This window comes from Histoplasma capsulatum, genomic scaffold, assembly GCF_000149585.1.
Source record: "Histoplasma capsulatum NAm1 scaffold_3 genomic scaffold, whole genome shotgun sequence".
NCBI classification, from domain to species: Eukaryota; Fungi; Ascomycota; class Eurotiomycetes; order Onygenales; family Ajellomycetaceae; genus Histoplasma; species Histoplasma mississippiense.
In genome coordinates, this window is record NW_001813980.1 from 1,356,832 (window position 1) to 1,369,761 (window position 12,930).

Consider the following 12,930-nt stretch of genomic DNA (forward strand, 5'->3'; position numbering starts at 1 on the left):
AACGAGTAGACAGTAGACAAACTTTCTGTGTTTTTTATCTTATTTTATCTGTTACACTTGGTATTTGTGTCCGGGAGGGATGGAGGTTGATATTTACTGTACAGTTAGTTTTCACTTTGAACTTAGTAGATGTCCTATAAGTAGCATGTAGCATGATATAACTACAACTGATCATGAAAGTACCCAGGAATGGTTTTTCAGGTGTCAGCAGGCGATTACGGTTTATGTGTTCTAGAGTTCATCTGCATGGTTGATGAGACATTCTTTGGCCGAAAATCGTATTTTCCCAAGCAGCTACTTGATTGAATACTTGCCTGCAGCGTACGCCTTGTCAGACATCGCCTGGATAAATTTTGTATGCAATGTGTGGGATAATGTCGATGCATCTGATAAATCTCAATCGGGAAATAATGAAGTCGCTATCACGTGGTTCCACGATGCGCTCGGTTCCGTACGCGACGCGACATGAATTTACCAACAACGAAAAGCGCTTGACTCAACATCTGCTCGGCACTCAGAACAACTGCACGGGGAACTGGGATGTCAGGATTATTGTGATTCATAAGTAACTCACAAAATCATTTTCATGACTTGTCATTTGACAGCTTCCATTTCTCTCCATGGCTCCGATCAAGCGGAGTCGAGTCGATCAGCATTATGATCCCTCCTCGAGTGCGCTGGTAAGTTCACAGCTTGGCCCGGAGTGAAATTTAAGAAAACATTGAATTGGGTCCCCCCACCCCATCTCTCTTCGAGTCCTCGAAAAAATAAAACAATCCAGCGCTAAAACATTCTCCCATTTATCTACAGAGAAAGAAGGTGCGCACTTCAGACGTCCTGACAGCCCGGGGCGCCAGTGACAGCGACAGCGACAGCGATGATGACGCCGCCAACTCTTCCAATTCAGATATGTATGATTCCGCGGCAGAATCCGCCTCTGAGCGCAACGGAGCAGACCCCGCCCACACTCCCCACGACCCGGCATTCGAATCCGACTCCCAACTCGTCGAACCAGACATAGACGAGGACGCCATCGAGCGACGCGCCAGCCAATACATCCAGAAAAAATTTTCGCAAAACATAGAAAACGTGCCCGCTGAACATGGCATCATCGAGCGGGTAGATTGCTACAATTTCATGTGCCACGAGCATTTCTCCGTCGACCTAGGCCCATTGATAAATTTCATCGTGGGCAAGAATGGGAGTGGGAAAAGTGCTATCCTTACGGCCCTCACGCTCTGTTTGGGTGGAAAAGCGTCTGTGACGAATCGAGGTCAGAGTTTGAAGAGTTTCATTAAGGAGGGAAAGGAGTATGTGCGCCCTTTTTTTCCCCCCTGTGATATGTCATTAAGATTAACTGCGCGCACATTTGCTAAACCTTTTAATATTCTTCTTTTAGCTCTGCGACTATTGTGGTTCGCATCAAGAATCAGGGAGATAGTGCATATAATCCGAACGAATTCGGAAACTCAATCATCATCGAACGTCATTTCTCCAGAAACGGCTCGAGTGGATTTAAAATCAAAAGTTCCTCCGGCCGTGTTGTATCCACGAAGAAGTCCGAACTTGACTCCATCACCGACTATTTTGCCCTCCAGATTGACAATCCCATGAATGTCCTCTCTCAAGACATGGCCCGCCAGTTTCTAAGCAGTTCCAGCCCGTCGGAAAAATACAAATTTTTTGTAAAAGGGGTCCAACTAGAACAGCTGGATCAGGATTACCGCTTGCTTGAAGAGTCAATTGACCAGACGGAAGCGAAATTGTCGATTCATTTGGACCAGATCAAGGATTTGGAGACTAACAGGAACAACGCCAGGGCAAAACTCGCGCTATCGGATAAGAATGAAACCATGCGGGCCAGAGTGAGGAACTTACGAGCTCAGATGGCGTGGGTACAGGTTGAAGAACAGGAAAAAGTTCGTAAATAGAAGTATATATATTTTTATATAATGAGTATTGGGATAGTCATATCTCGGGCTAACCTACGGAAATAGAAATCGAGATGCGTGCGATGCACAAACTTGCGGAAGCTACTAGGAAGATCGCAGATTTGGAGGCTGAAGTTGCGAAAGCTGATGAGCTTTATCAAGCGGCAGATCGTGAATATGGCATAGCTGCTGAAGCCGTTCTAGCCGCAAAATCTGAACTGGAAGCCCAAGCGGATCGCGGGAAGGTCGCAAAGGAAAGTATGAATGAGATTGTGAAAGAACGCCGCGAGCTTCAGGTACGTCAAGTAATATTTGGTTAAATGATATTGTTTGGTAATTAATTCCGGTGTCTTTTTTACGTTCTCAAGGCGACACAACGCACAATCCGCGAATGCCTGAAGACTGCCGAGTCAGCTATCGCAGAGACAGAACGAAAAATAAATGAGGAAAAGAAGCGACTTGAGGATTTAGACGGCGGAAACCACGCTAGGAGGCTGGCGGAACTCGAGCAGAGAAAATCCCAAGCGGAAGAGGCGCTCAATACGTACAATGCCCACAGGAAAGATGTGAATCGGCTACAAGAGGACATCAACAATGCTGAGCGAGAATACCAAGGGAAGCGTGAACCTGTCAACAAACAGCGGTCTGATATAGAGCAAACTGAAAACCGACTTCACAGCCTCACACGGGATAGAGGACAACAGCAGAACGGCTTCCATGAAAAGATGCCCATGTTGTTAAGGGCTATTGAACAGGAGCAGTACAAGTTTTCGAGAAAACCTGTCGGGCCATTGGGTAACCATATACGACTGTTGAAGCCGAAATGGTCTGGGGTCCTCGAAAGCTCGCTGGGGGCAAACCTAGCTGGGTTTGTGGTAACGGCGAAAAGCGATTCCAACATTCTATCGAGCATCATGAAACGGGTCGGATGGTAGGTTTTAAAAGACTTTACTGACTTTGCGACGTGCTTGATCTGTATGTTAATTTTCATCCGCATTTAGTGAATGTCCTATCTTCATCGGGAATGATATTGGGAATATGGATACGTCCCCCAATGAACCAGACCCTCAATTCGACACGATGTTACGTGTTTTAGAGGTAAGGAACCTCCAAAGATAGAATTCACGATGTTGAGTTTCATTACTAAAATCATTTCAGATCGATAACGATTTGGTTCGGCGGCAGCTGGTTATAACAAATGGCATTGAACAGGTGCTTCTCATTGAGAACTTGGAAGATGCTTCGGTTGTAATGTTTGACGGCGAGCGGCCGAGAAACGTGAGGCGATGTTTATGTATCGACCAACGAGACCGACGAAGAGGGATTCACTTGTCCTATAGTCGGACGGGGGAGCCCACGCAATCTCCAGTCCAAGCATATTTAGGACGACCTCGAATGAAAACCGACATTGAGTCCCAAATCAAGTACGTAGCCATTTACGCACAATAAGAAAACTAGACCGCCAGTTACTTACTCATTGCCTCATGTAGGATACAGCAAGATGCTGTCAGTAGGTTGAAGCAGGACCTCCTCGAATTGGAAACCCAAGAACGCTTAGCGCGCAACCACCTTGAAAAATGCAAACAGGCAGTCGTTAGACATAGCAGACAGCAGGAGCAGCTAAAGATTGCCTGGCAACAGGCGGAAGATCGCGTTGAGGAGCTTCAAAGTGCAATTGACGGAGATGCAACTGAAGACGGCAAGCTTGATGCATTGCAAACATCGCTGCAAGAACATGAAGGAGAGAAACGAACCCACGAGAGTTCGTTTGAGGATAGCGTCAATAAAATGGACAGCATAATGGAGACTCTAAAGGAGAAGAAACGAGAAGTGACCGAGATCGAAATGGAGATCGCTGAGTATCGCAAAAAGGTCGAAAATCTTGAAGCCAAAGAGTCGAAAACCCTGGAGAAGCGGAGAAAAGCTCTCGTTGATAAAAACGTGGTTATTGATAAGCTTGAGTCCTTGCAGGGGGATAAGGCACATATCGTGAGGAAGCGCCAGGAACTTGGCGATATCATTTTGGACTTCACTGCCAAGGCAAGTTCGGTTTCTCCACGTGTGGCTGTCTCTGAGGGCGAGACAGCAAATAGTCTTGATAAGAAACTTGTGAGACTGAAGAGGGATCTTGATCGATTTGATAAAGAGTATGTATATTTCTCATTTTTGCCAAAGGGGAAAGGGACAGGAATAAGAGCTCTGCTAATGCCGTCTAGTTTGGGAGATCGGGAGAAGATTGCCACCGAAGCAGCCGAAGCAGAGGAAAAATATGAAAGTGCTAGGCGCCAGGTTGCTGAGCTTGAAGAACTCGCGCAGGTAATCACTTCCATGATACAAATTTTCGTCCCAATCTTAATCTAGCCTTGTGCCTACAAAACCCTAACTAACAATTCTATAGAGGTTCAAGATTACATTAAATAACCGGCGAAAACGATGGGAGAATTTTCGCTCCCTCATCACTGCGCAGGCTAAACTCCAGTTTACCTATCTGCTGTCCGAGCGAAGTTTCCGCGGCCAGATTCTATCAGATCATACGAAAAAATTGCTTGATGTCCATGTCGAGCCGGATATCACCAAGGAGAGTGCCAAGGGCAGAAATGCTAGGACTCTATCTGGAGGAGAAAAGTCATTCTCGCAGATATGTCTTTTGCTCTCGCTGTGGGAGGCCATGGGGTCACCGATCCGCTGCTTGGATGAATTGTATGTGATGTCATGACTGATTGATACCCTTACTTACCGCGATTCATTTTTTGTTTACATACTAACTGGCTTTTTTTCTCTCCCACGTGTTAGTGACGTATACATGGACTCTATCAACCGGCGCATGAGTATCGAGATGCTGGTAGGTTTCCCCCGTCCCGCGCCTGCTTTTGTGTCGTCTTGTATCTTCTGTGTTATTCTCTGGACTGGCCCCGTGGTAATAAAATAATCAATAGATGATAGCAGCAAGGCGGTCCGTTGGGCGGCAGTTCATCTTCATTACCCCAGGTGCGAGACACGAAATCCAGCCTGCGCCAGACGTTAGAATCAAAGAGTATGTTATTTTCTTCTCTCTGTACCCGAAATCGTGACCCTGAAACTGACGTGAGATTTCCTTTTCTTTCTTCTCTATCTAGACTTGCCGAACCAGAACGGGGCCAAACGACGCTTCCGTTTGCGTGAGATTTATTTAAGAATCGCTGGCTCTGTCATTATTTTATTTATTGGTTTATTGATTTATCTATACCCCCTTATATCATCAATAAATACCGTACTGGGCGGGTGGTTTGTTAGTAGACCTTTTTATTTATTTTTTTGTATTTCTATTCCTTTTTTTTTTATTTTCTTGTACAGTACATATTTACAACTGCATCCATTTTATGATTTCAGTGCCAAGATTTGCTCCATTGTCCCATGTTTGTTATTTAGGGTCTAATTGGTTTTCCTACTGTGTGTACAGATCTGTAGATACATGGCTGTTTCTCACACACAACAGAATATAAATCAATTGGGAGCAACTCGTTTGACAGGTGTTATCATGAAATTTGACACGGGTTCAAATGCTCTGCGACCAACGCCACCCCCGCTGGAAAAGAACTGTTGACGTAACTTTAAGTTTTTGCAGGAAAATAATAATAAAAAAAAAAAAAAAAATTCACCGGGAAATTGCCGATGCTTGGATACAACGCCAGCCAAACCAAGCAAAACCCACTTGGCATCAAATAAATTGGTCAAATCAGCCTGCTTGGACCATATAAATATAGTATATAAATGTGGAAAAAGGTAAAATCTCAAATCAGGTGGCTAAATGAGGCGTGGGAAGGAGGGTTGGTAAACTCCTATACATTTATTTAGTTAGTTATTCCTATGAACACCGGCTTGGCTACTCTGCTAGCCAAGAGGGGAAGGGGAAGTTTCTATCAAGTTAACTCCCCATCTCTCTGAAGGGCTAAACTGCTGCTGATGTCGCCGCACAAGCCCGATGGATCATCATCATCATCACCATCATCACCATCACCATCCCTATAACCGAGTTGCATTAGACAGTTTAACCAAAGGAAAAACCGGCAGGCCAAAGGGAATAAGAAAGCGAAAAAGAAAAGGAAAAGAAAAAGGAAGCGACACAGTTGCAGGTCGGAGTGGTCTTTTGTTCGGAGCCATGAGATGGAAATTGCCCAAAGGAGCCGTCTATACACATCCAATAAATTAATAACCAATACAACAAAGGAGTATGCTCCAAAAGGGGAATAGATAAGGATGCCCAAGATGAAAAAACACTCCCAATATTCACAATAATAATACCAATAATAATATAATATTCCCGGTATTCGTCGTCTCGCGAAAAAGGGGGAGACGTGAATTAAGAAAGGTGAAAAATAGAATATGTGTAGAGGAGGTGGTATGACATGTTACCGTCCCGCGTAGTTATTGCTGCTTCGCCCAATCGTCCCGGTGTTTCGATTGGCTCCCGTGCCTACATATGAATTCGTTCGCGTACATGTTATACCTAGAGAGTAAATCCGGGGCTGTGATTTGGTATTGATGCATGAAATTAAAGTGCGCGGCGAGTGCTTTGCCTTCGATAAGAATATCTATATTGAACACGGGGGAACTGTGTCAGTGTCGGTGTCGCATTTGCTTTTCTTTTTGACACGAGTTGAATAATAGAGAGCGAGTGTTCATAGAATAGTAGCAACTCTTTATAATTACTCCCGACACATCTCCTCTAAAAACTCACGGCAACCCTTCTAGGGACCCAGGGGGAGAAGGGGGGGGGGGGGGGGGGGAGGAATATTGTCTTTACTCACGTCTCTGCAACTTCTTCGGCAAGTCCAAAACAATCATATCTTCATCCCCTTTATTATTGGGCCAATGCTCCACATCAGTATCCAGAATATCGTCTCCCAGAATCGCGAGGCAATTGATCCGAATCCGCTCGCCCTGCATATTCCAGGGCGGCTGGAATTTATATAGGTCTGTGGTATTCCGCTCCAGGTTTTCCAGCAGCGAATAATGCTGCTGCGCCGCAATCGCCCAGCTCTCATACGTAGGGCCCCAGAAGTCATACGTCAGGTTCGCGACAGGGGTGCGGTGGAGCGCCCTGTCGTCGTTGACACGGAGCCAGCGATGTTTGCCCCCCCCCGGGGGGTCTCCGTCCTGCGGCCATCTGAACGTGCTCGGGCCGGACCAGAAGGGGTGGCTGGAGGGACGCCAGTTTTCCGAACTACTGTGGTTGGTGTAAGTGGGATCTGCCTCGAGTTCAGGGAAGTATGGATGCAGAGCACCGAGGTGGAAGTGAAGGAAAGACAAGGGCGGGCCGTTGATGACGTTCGCGGAGACAGCAAAGCTGTCCGGGTATTTTAATTTGGTCGTGACCATATGTGGAATCGCATCGTCCGCGAGCCAAACCTAGGAGATTGAGGTAAGCGATATGACACCAAAAAGTGGATAAGACTTGTCAACGGGCTGTCCCTGTCGCGTAAGACTGGAGACATGGGAGAGGGGAGGCCACAAACAATATCATCGTCAATTTTGACATAAATCGTACCCCTCTGCACCACTCTCCAGAGTTTGGTATAGTCTGGCCATCCGACGGGCCTTTGTAGCGGAATTTTCTTATAGCGGGGGGACCTGGCAATGATACCATCGAGAAATTTGAGATCTTCTTTATTATTCGTATTGGCGAACCAAAGCACTTCATCTAGCCACCCGCCATTGTCTACCAGATTCCGCTACTCAAATTGTGAGCGAATGTAGGGTTAAGAAATAAAGATAAAAGAAAAAAAAATCAAAACCAACCTCAACATAGCAATTCATCGATGCCGCTCGATCCCGCCGCCCAAAAAACACCATGCCTGTAATATTGTAATTCTTAGGCTTAACAAGGGTCTCTACTTGCCCTTGTGGCCTCTGCTGTCCATGACTGTTGCTGCTCTCATAGTGCTCCTGCTGCAGGCCTATCGTGGGAGCAGATCTCCACGGCTGGCGATCCAGCGAGAACGACAACTTGATCAGACATAGCAGGACGGCGACGGCGACGACGACGAGAACGGCAGGCCTGCGAATTGACTGTGAGGAGAGCATGGAGGTGGACGAGTTGGCGTGTGACCCACCATGAGTCGAGGAAGCGGGTATGGGAGGAGAGGAGGAAGAAGTGGGCAAAAGACGGGGACGGGAGGGAGTCGAGTGATGCCGCCGAGAAGGACAGTAACCAACTAAGCAGCCGGTAGCAGAAAAGGATCAAAAGAGGACAAGAGAGAGAAAGTAGAGGAGAAATCATAGCGAGAGACCGAGAAAAATGCGACCTCGATTGGGCGGGCGATCTGTTCGCCGCCGACTCGAGCGGAGCCGCCGTGTGGGAAGGGCAATCCAGAGTTCGCCTCATCCAGGAAGGAAAAGAGACCAAGAATGGCGACATCGCGCAGAGGCCAGTTGCTGGGCCAGTCGTTGGGCTGGTCGATATTGGGTTTGACAAGCGGGCGAATGTGGCGTCGGGCGGTGTGTTTAGTTCGAGACATGGCGGAGACACCAAAGATCGCGGGCTTGGGAGGTTCCGCGAGAACCAAATCTTGGAATGATCCATGGATACGAGTCGTCGATGATCATATACATATCTGTCTCGATGTCTGCACAGCGGATGTCTGGATGTATGGATAGATCTCCCCATCTATCCATCTATCTTGCTCCGGGCAGACGTGGCAGCACGGGGAGGGAAAGGCAAAACACATCGACCTGGCCGTGAATACTCTTCATAGCCCAACGGAACCAGCTGAGGACCTCGTATTCTGCTCATGAGCATGGCCTGATCCAGGAATCCAAGTGGTCGTTGGCGTTAGAGTTCCAATTGGAGTCGCAGGATGCGAGTTTGCGAGTTGTCGCATTCCATATTGTGGCGGACGTAAAGCTTGCGAAAACAGAATTTTCTGCCACCCCCTGAAAAATAGTAGCAAAACACTGCAAAAATAATCAAAATATCCACATATCTCTAGAATCATTCAAATATCATTCAATTCATTCAAATACACATCTTTATCATCAAATCTGTCAATATGTCTCACAACACTCATCATTCTACTGCTTCATAAGCTTGTAAAAGAACTTCAATTACTCTGTGTCTTCATCTGCTTAAATTGTCTGTTTTAAATATTTCAGATAATGATGAGAATTCAACTGATGATAAAAGAAGAATAAAAAGAAGAAAAAAAAGAAAAAAAAAAAAAAACCATAATTAAAAAATTTTTAATTTTTGTGAACATTTATTTTTAAATCTGAAATTTCATTCAGATTGTATGAATAGATGATTATTTATAAGATAAAGAAGTTTATAAAAATCAAGTTATGAAATATTACAATAAATGATATGATTGTCAATTTTTATTGTATTCAATATACTGTAAAAAAAATAGCTGAAAAGTATGTTACGAAGCAGAATTACAAAAAGATAAAAATTGCAAATTATATAACAATCATCTCACTAAATAAATATAAATTTTCAATCAAAATCACTTTTGAAAAAAAGACAGATTGAAAAGAGATTATCATTTTTTTAAAAAAAGTTATATAAAAAAATAAATGAATTTAATATTGAAATTATCATTGTTTTTAATTTTCTTAATATTTTAATTTTATTTTTAAACATCTTTGTAATATGCAGTTTTGCAGTTTTCATTAAAATGTTGAATTCACAATTAACAATTCAAGCATTGGCATTAAAAAGAGCATTAGATGTTAAAGAAGAAGTAATTTCATCATTTATCAAATCCTCTCAAATTTATGAAATATTTAATGATAAAAAGCTGCTGTCTATATGTACAAAATTCACAACCACTAGTCAGCAGCTGAAGAAGACTTGAAATCAATTATTAAATAAATATAATTCTTTACAAATTGAATATGAAATAATTGCTCATTGATATTGTCAAAAAAATGAATTATCATAACTTTAAGTAAAGCATTTATTGAATAGCTTTTAATGATACTTATATTCAATTTCTGAATAATGAGATTATCAGTTAAATAGATGATGTTGAATATGAACATACAACAGTTAAAAATCTCTCAAAAAAAAATAACAAAAATTTAATGAATAGAAAAAAGAAAAAGAAATGAAAAAATAAATATATCTCTATTTTTAATTTTTTTATATAAATATTTTAGATATCAGCAATTATATTCTCTTTCTCAACTTCTTTTTCATCTAATATTGTGTTTTCAAATGAGATAATCAATGTGATGGTGATGAAAAATATATGATGAAAGAAATGAAAATTATAAGAAGATTGAATTCAAATTTATCATTGAATTCAAATTTGCTGTTAAATTCAAATTTGCTGTTAAATTCAAATTTGTCATTGAATTCAAATTTATTATTAAATTCAAACCTGCTGTTGAATCTGAATCTGCCTTCTATTTGAAATAATTCAATCCCTATGTTTGATGAACACATAAATTTATTTATTGATAAGTTTTTCAATTAATTGATAATAGAGAGACTTTAAAAAGCAGAAGTTCTTTTAATTGCAAAGAGCATTATTTAAAATAAAGAATTTGAACTGAATCATATATAGATAATGATAAATAAACAAATGATTCAGTTGAATATTGAAATAAATATATTTTCAATAATAAAAGATGAATTAAAAAGTTCTATCTGACAATCATAGTTAAGGAAGATTAAATTGTTTTTATTTATTATTTATAATGATGACTGTAAATCTCATACTGCTTTTATTTCTGAATTTGAAATTTAAATATTTTATATCATCATAATTGAATTGCAATTTAAATCTTTTTAAATTTTATATTATTATTATATATGAGCAAATTTGAAATATTTTTTTACATCTTTTTTTTTTCATGAAATTTTCAACTGTATGATGTAAGAAGATTTTAAAATCTTTATTAAATTGATTCTCTAACTGACATTTATATTTTTTAATTCATTTTTTCAATGTGTGAAATGACTTTTTTATAGAATTATAATCAAAAGAATATAAAAATAAGAATAAAAATTCAATGTCAGCTTCTCTATAAAAATTTCATAATGTTTATGAATGATGAAAAGAGCAATTATTCATCATTAAATAATGATAATTTTATTAACATTTAAACAATATTCAGATATATACAAACTCATTGAATCTTTTTATATTATAGAATCTTTAATATATATCATAATCAAAATATTTATTAATATTTATTATAGATAAAATTAATCATTTGTGAAATTGTTTATAAAGTTTTTTAATATGATAAAAAAATTCTCTACTTGATCATTCATATCATTGATCTGCAGTATATTTATTTATAACACCTTCATTTAAAAAGATAAATTGATCAGATTAATAATGAATAATTTGATTACATCATTGAATTTAAAGTTCTCTACCACATTGACTGATCACAGATTCAATTTATATTAAATAAAATTGACAGATTAATAAATTCTATAAATGATAATTGTAATAATTAATCATTTTCTTTCATATCAAATTCAGTTTCTTCAATAATTTAAATATTGATTGAAAGTGGATATCAATATCAAATTCATTTTTTACAAAGCAAACAACTTCATTGTGATATGCAGTTGAATATATTTCAAAAATGTTATTCAAATCTGACAAAATATTCAGTGTAATTTTTGACTTTACATTTCATGTTGAATGAAGACTTCTAGCAGTTTCAAAGCAGTGAATATTTTGTTGAATTTGATATACAGTGGTCAGATGACACTGAATGGTTCATATAATTTGAGCAGATATATAATCATTATTTAGAAGGTGTATGATCTCATTGGTGGTAAATTCACTGAGCTGAGGGGGCATATTGGCAGATTTGATGATAAAGATGTGTATTTGAATGAATTGAATGATATTTGAATGATTTTAGAGATATGTGAATATTTTGGTTATTTTTGCAATGTTTTGCTATTATTTTTCAGGGAGTGGCAGAAAATTCTGTTTTCACAAGCTTTACGTCCGCCACAATATTGCTTTTTGCGATGAAACAGACAAAAGACATCCATCGCGTCTTCCATATTTCCCCTGCAGCAGCCCCACAGAGCGGGCTTCCTCCTCCTCCTCCTCCTCTTCCGCTTCCTGTTCCTCCTCTTGGTGGTTCCGAATCTTTGCAAACTCAGCGCCAGCTCGCCCACCGTAGCCCTTTGCAGGTTTCCCGGCGATGACCCAAGGATACTGCTCAACTCAAACGACGGCGGAAGGGAACAAAATCCGTTCGGGAACCGTGAGAGAAGATTACAGCTGTCACAAATGTGTATATACAGTTATACAATTGAGGTTATATCTATGTCGGCATGCATGTGTGCATGTATTTCTACGGGCTCGCTCGTCTCCTGCATCGCACAACTTCATCTGTAGCCAGCCAGTCGAGCCCAGGAGAAGCAGCAGAGAAAGATCCCATGGCCTGCTTCAATTCCTGAATCCCTCCGCTCGACGAATATCTTTTCACAGTAGCTATGACCTTTTTGACTGGAACCAGGGGCGAGATACCAAAACTCAGACTCTCTCGCCACCATATATATAGATAGGATTTGTAATAATGCTATCATTTTCTCTGGGTTCCTTCTGACAATGGAACATATAAATAAAATAGATGTATATACACGTGGCGCTTACAATTTTTCCAAAAATCAGTCGATCCTCCAGCCCCCTCCCTCCCACTTTTTCCCCCTCCTATTCATCAGCCTCGTCGTCCCAGTCTCCATGCGAGAAACTGAAGCCGTAGCGCTCGCTCATCCGCTTGATCTCATCCGCCGTGAGGGTACGGCAGCTGCTTGGCGGCAGCCACATATTTAGCTGATCTTCTCCGTCCTCCAGAATGCGGCGCTCCCCCGCCTCCGGATAGAAGAAGTAGACCATGGGGCAGAAGAAGTCGTTGACTCAGATACATGCCCCAGCCAATCTCGTCCAGCATGACGGACGCAGATCATGACAATGAATGACAAAAGTTGACGAGGGAAGCGGCAGCCAACGTGGAGCAGAAGCTAGCGATGTACTGTAGG

The 12,930-nt window shown here is 41.2% G+C and overlaps 2 protein-coding genes across 2 annotated transcripts; one reads left to right on the forward strand and one right to left on the reverse strand.

Annotated features, from left to right (window-relative positions):
- Positions 1 to 410: 410 nt before the first annotated feature.
- HCAG_03544 (predicted protein) lies at positions 411 to 5,093 on the forward strand (the record flags this gene model as incomplete). Its single annotated transcript, XM_001541396.1, has 14 exons — positions 411 to 542; positions 606 to 680; positions 811 to 1,310; positions 1,400 to 1,923; positions 1,998 to 2,227; positions 2,300 to 2,862; positions 2,933 to 3,029; positions 3,090 to 3,355; positions 3,422 to 4,078; positions 4,148 to 4,247; positions 4,330 to 4,631; positions 4,725 to 4,773; positions 4,868 to 4,965; positions 5,048 to 5,093. The coding sequence occupies 14 exons, from the start codon at positions 411 to 413 to the stop codon at positions 5,091 to 5,093; spliced, it is 3,639 nt and encodes a 1,212-aa protein (XP_001541446.1).
- Positions 5,094 to 6,710: 1,617 nt separating this feature from the next.
- HCAG_03545 (conserved hypothetical protein) lies at positions 6,711 to 7,994 on the reverse strand (the record flags this gene model as incomplete). Its single annotated transcript, XM_001541397.1, has 2 exons — positions 6,711 to 7,319; positions 7,710 to 7,994. 2 exons carry the CDS (start codon positions 7,992 to 7,994, stop codon positions 6,711 to 6,713), a joined length of 894 nt encoding a protein of 297 aa, XP_001541447.1.
- Positions 7,995 to 12,930: the final 4,936 nt, after the last annotated feature.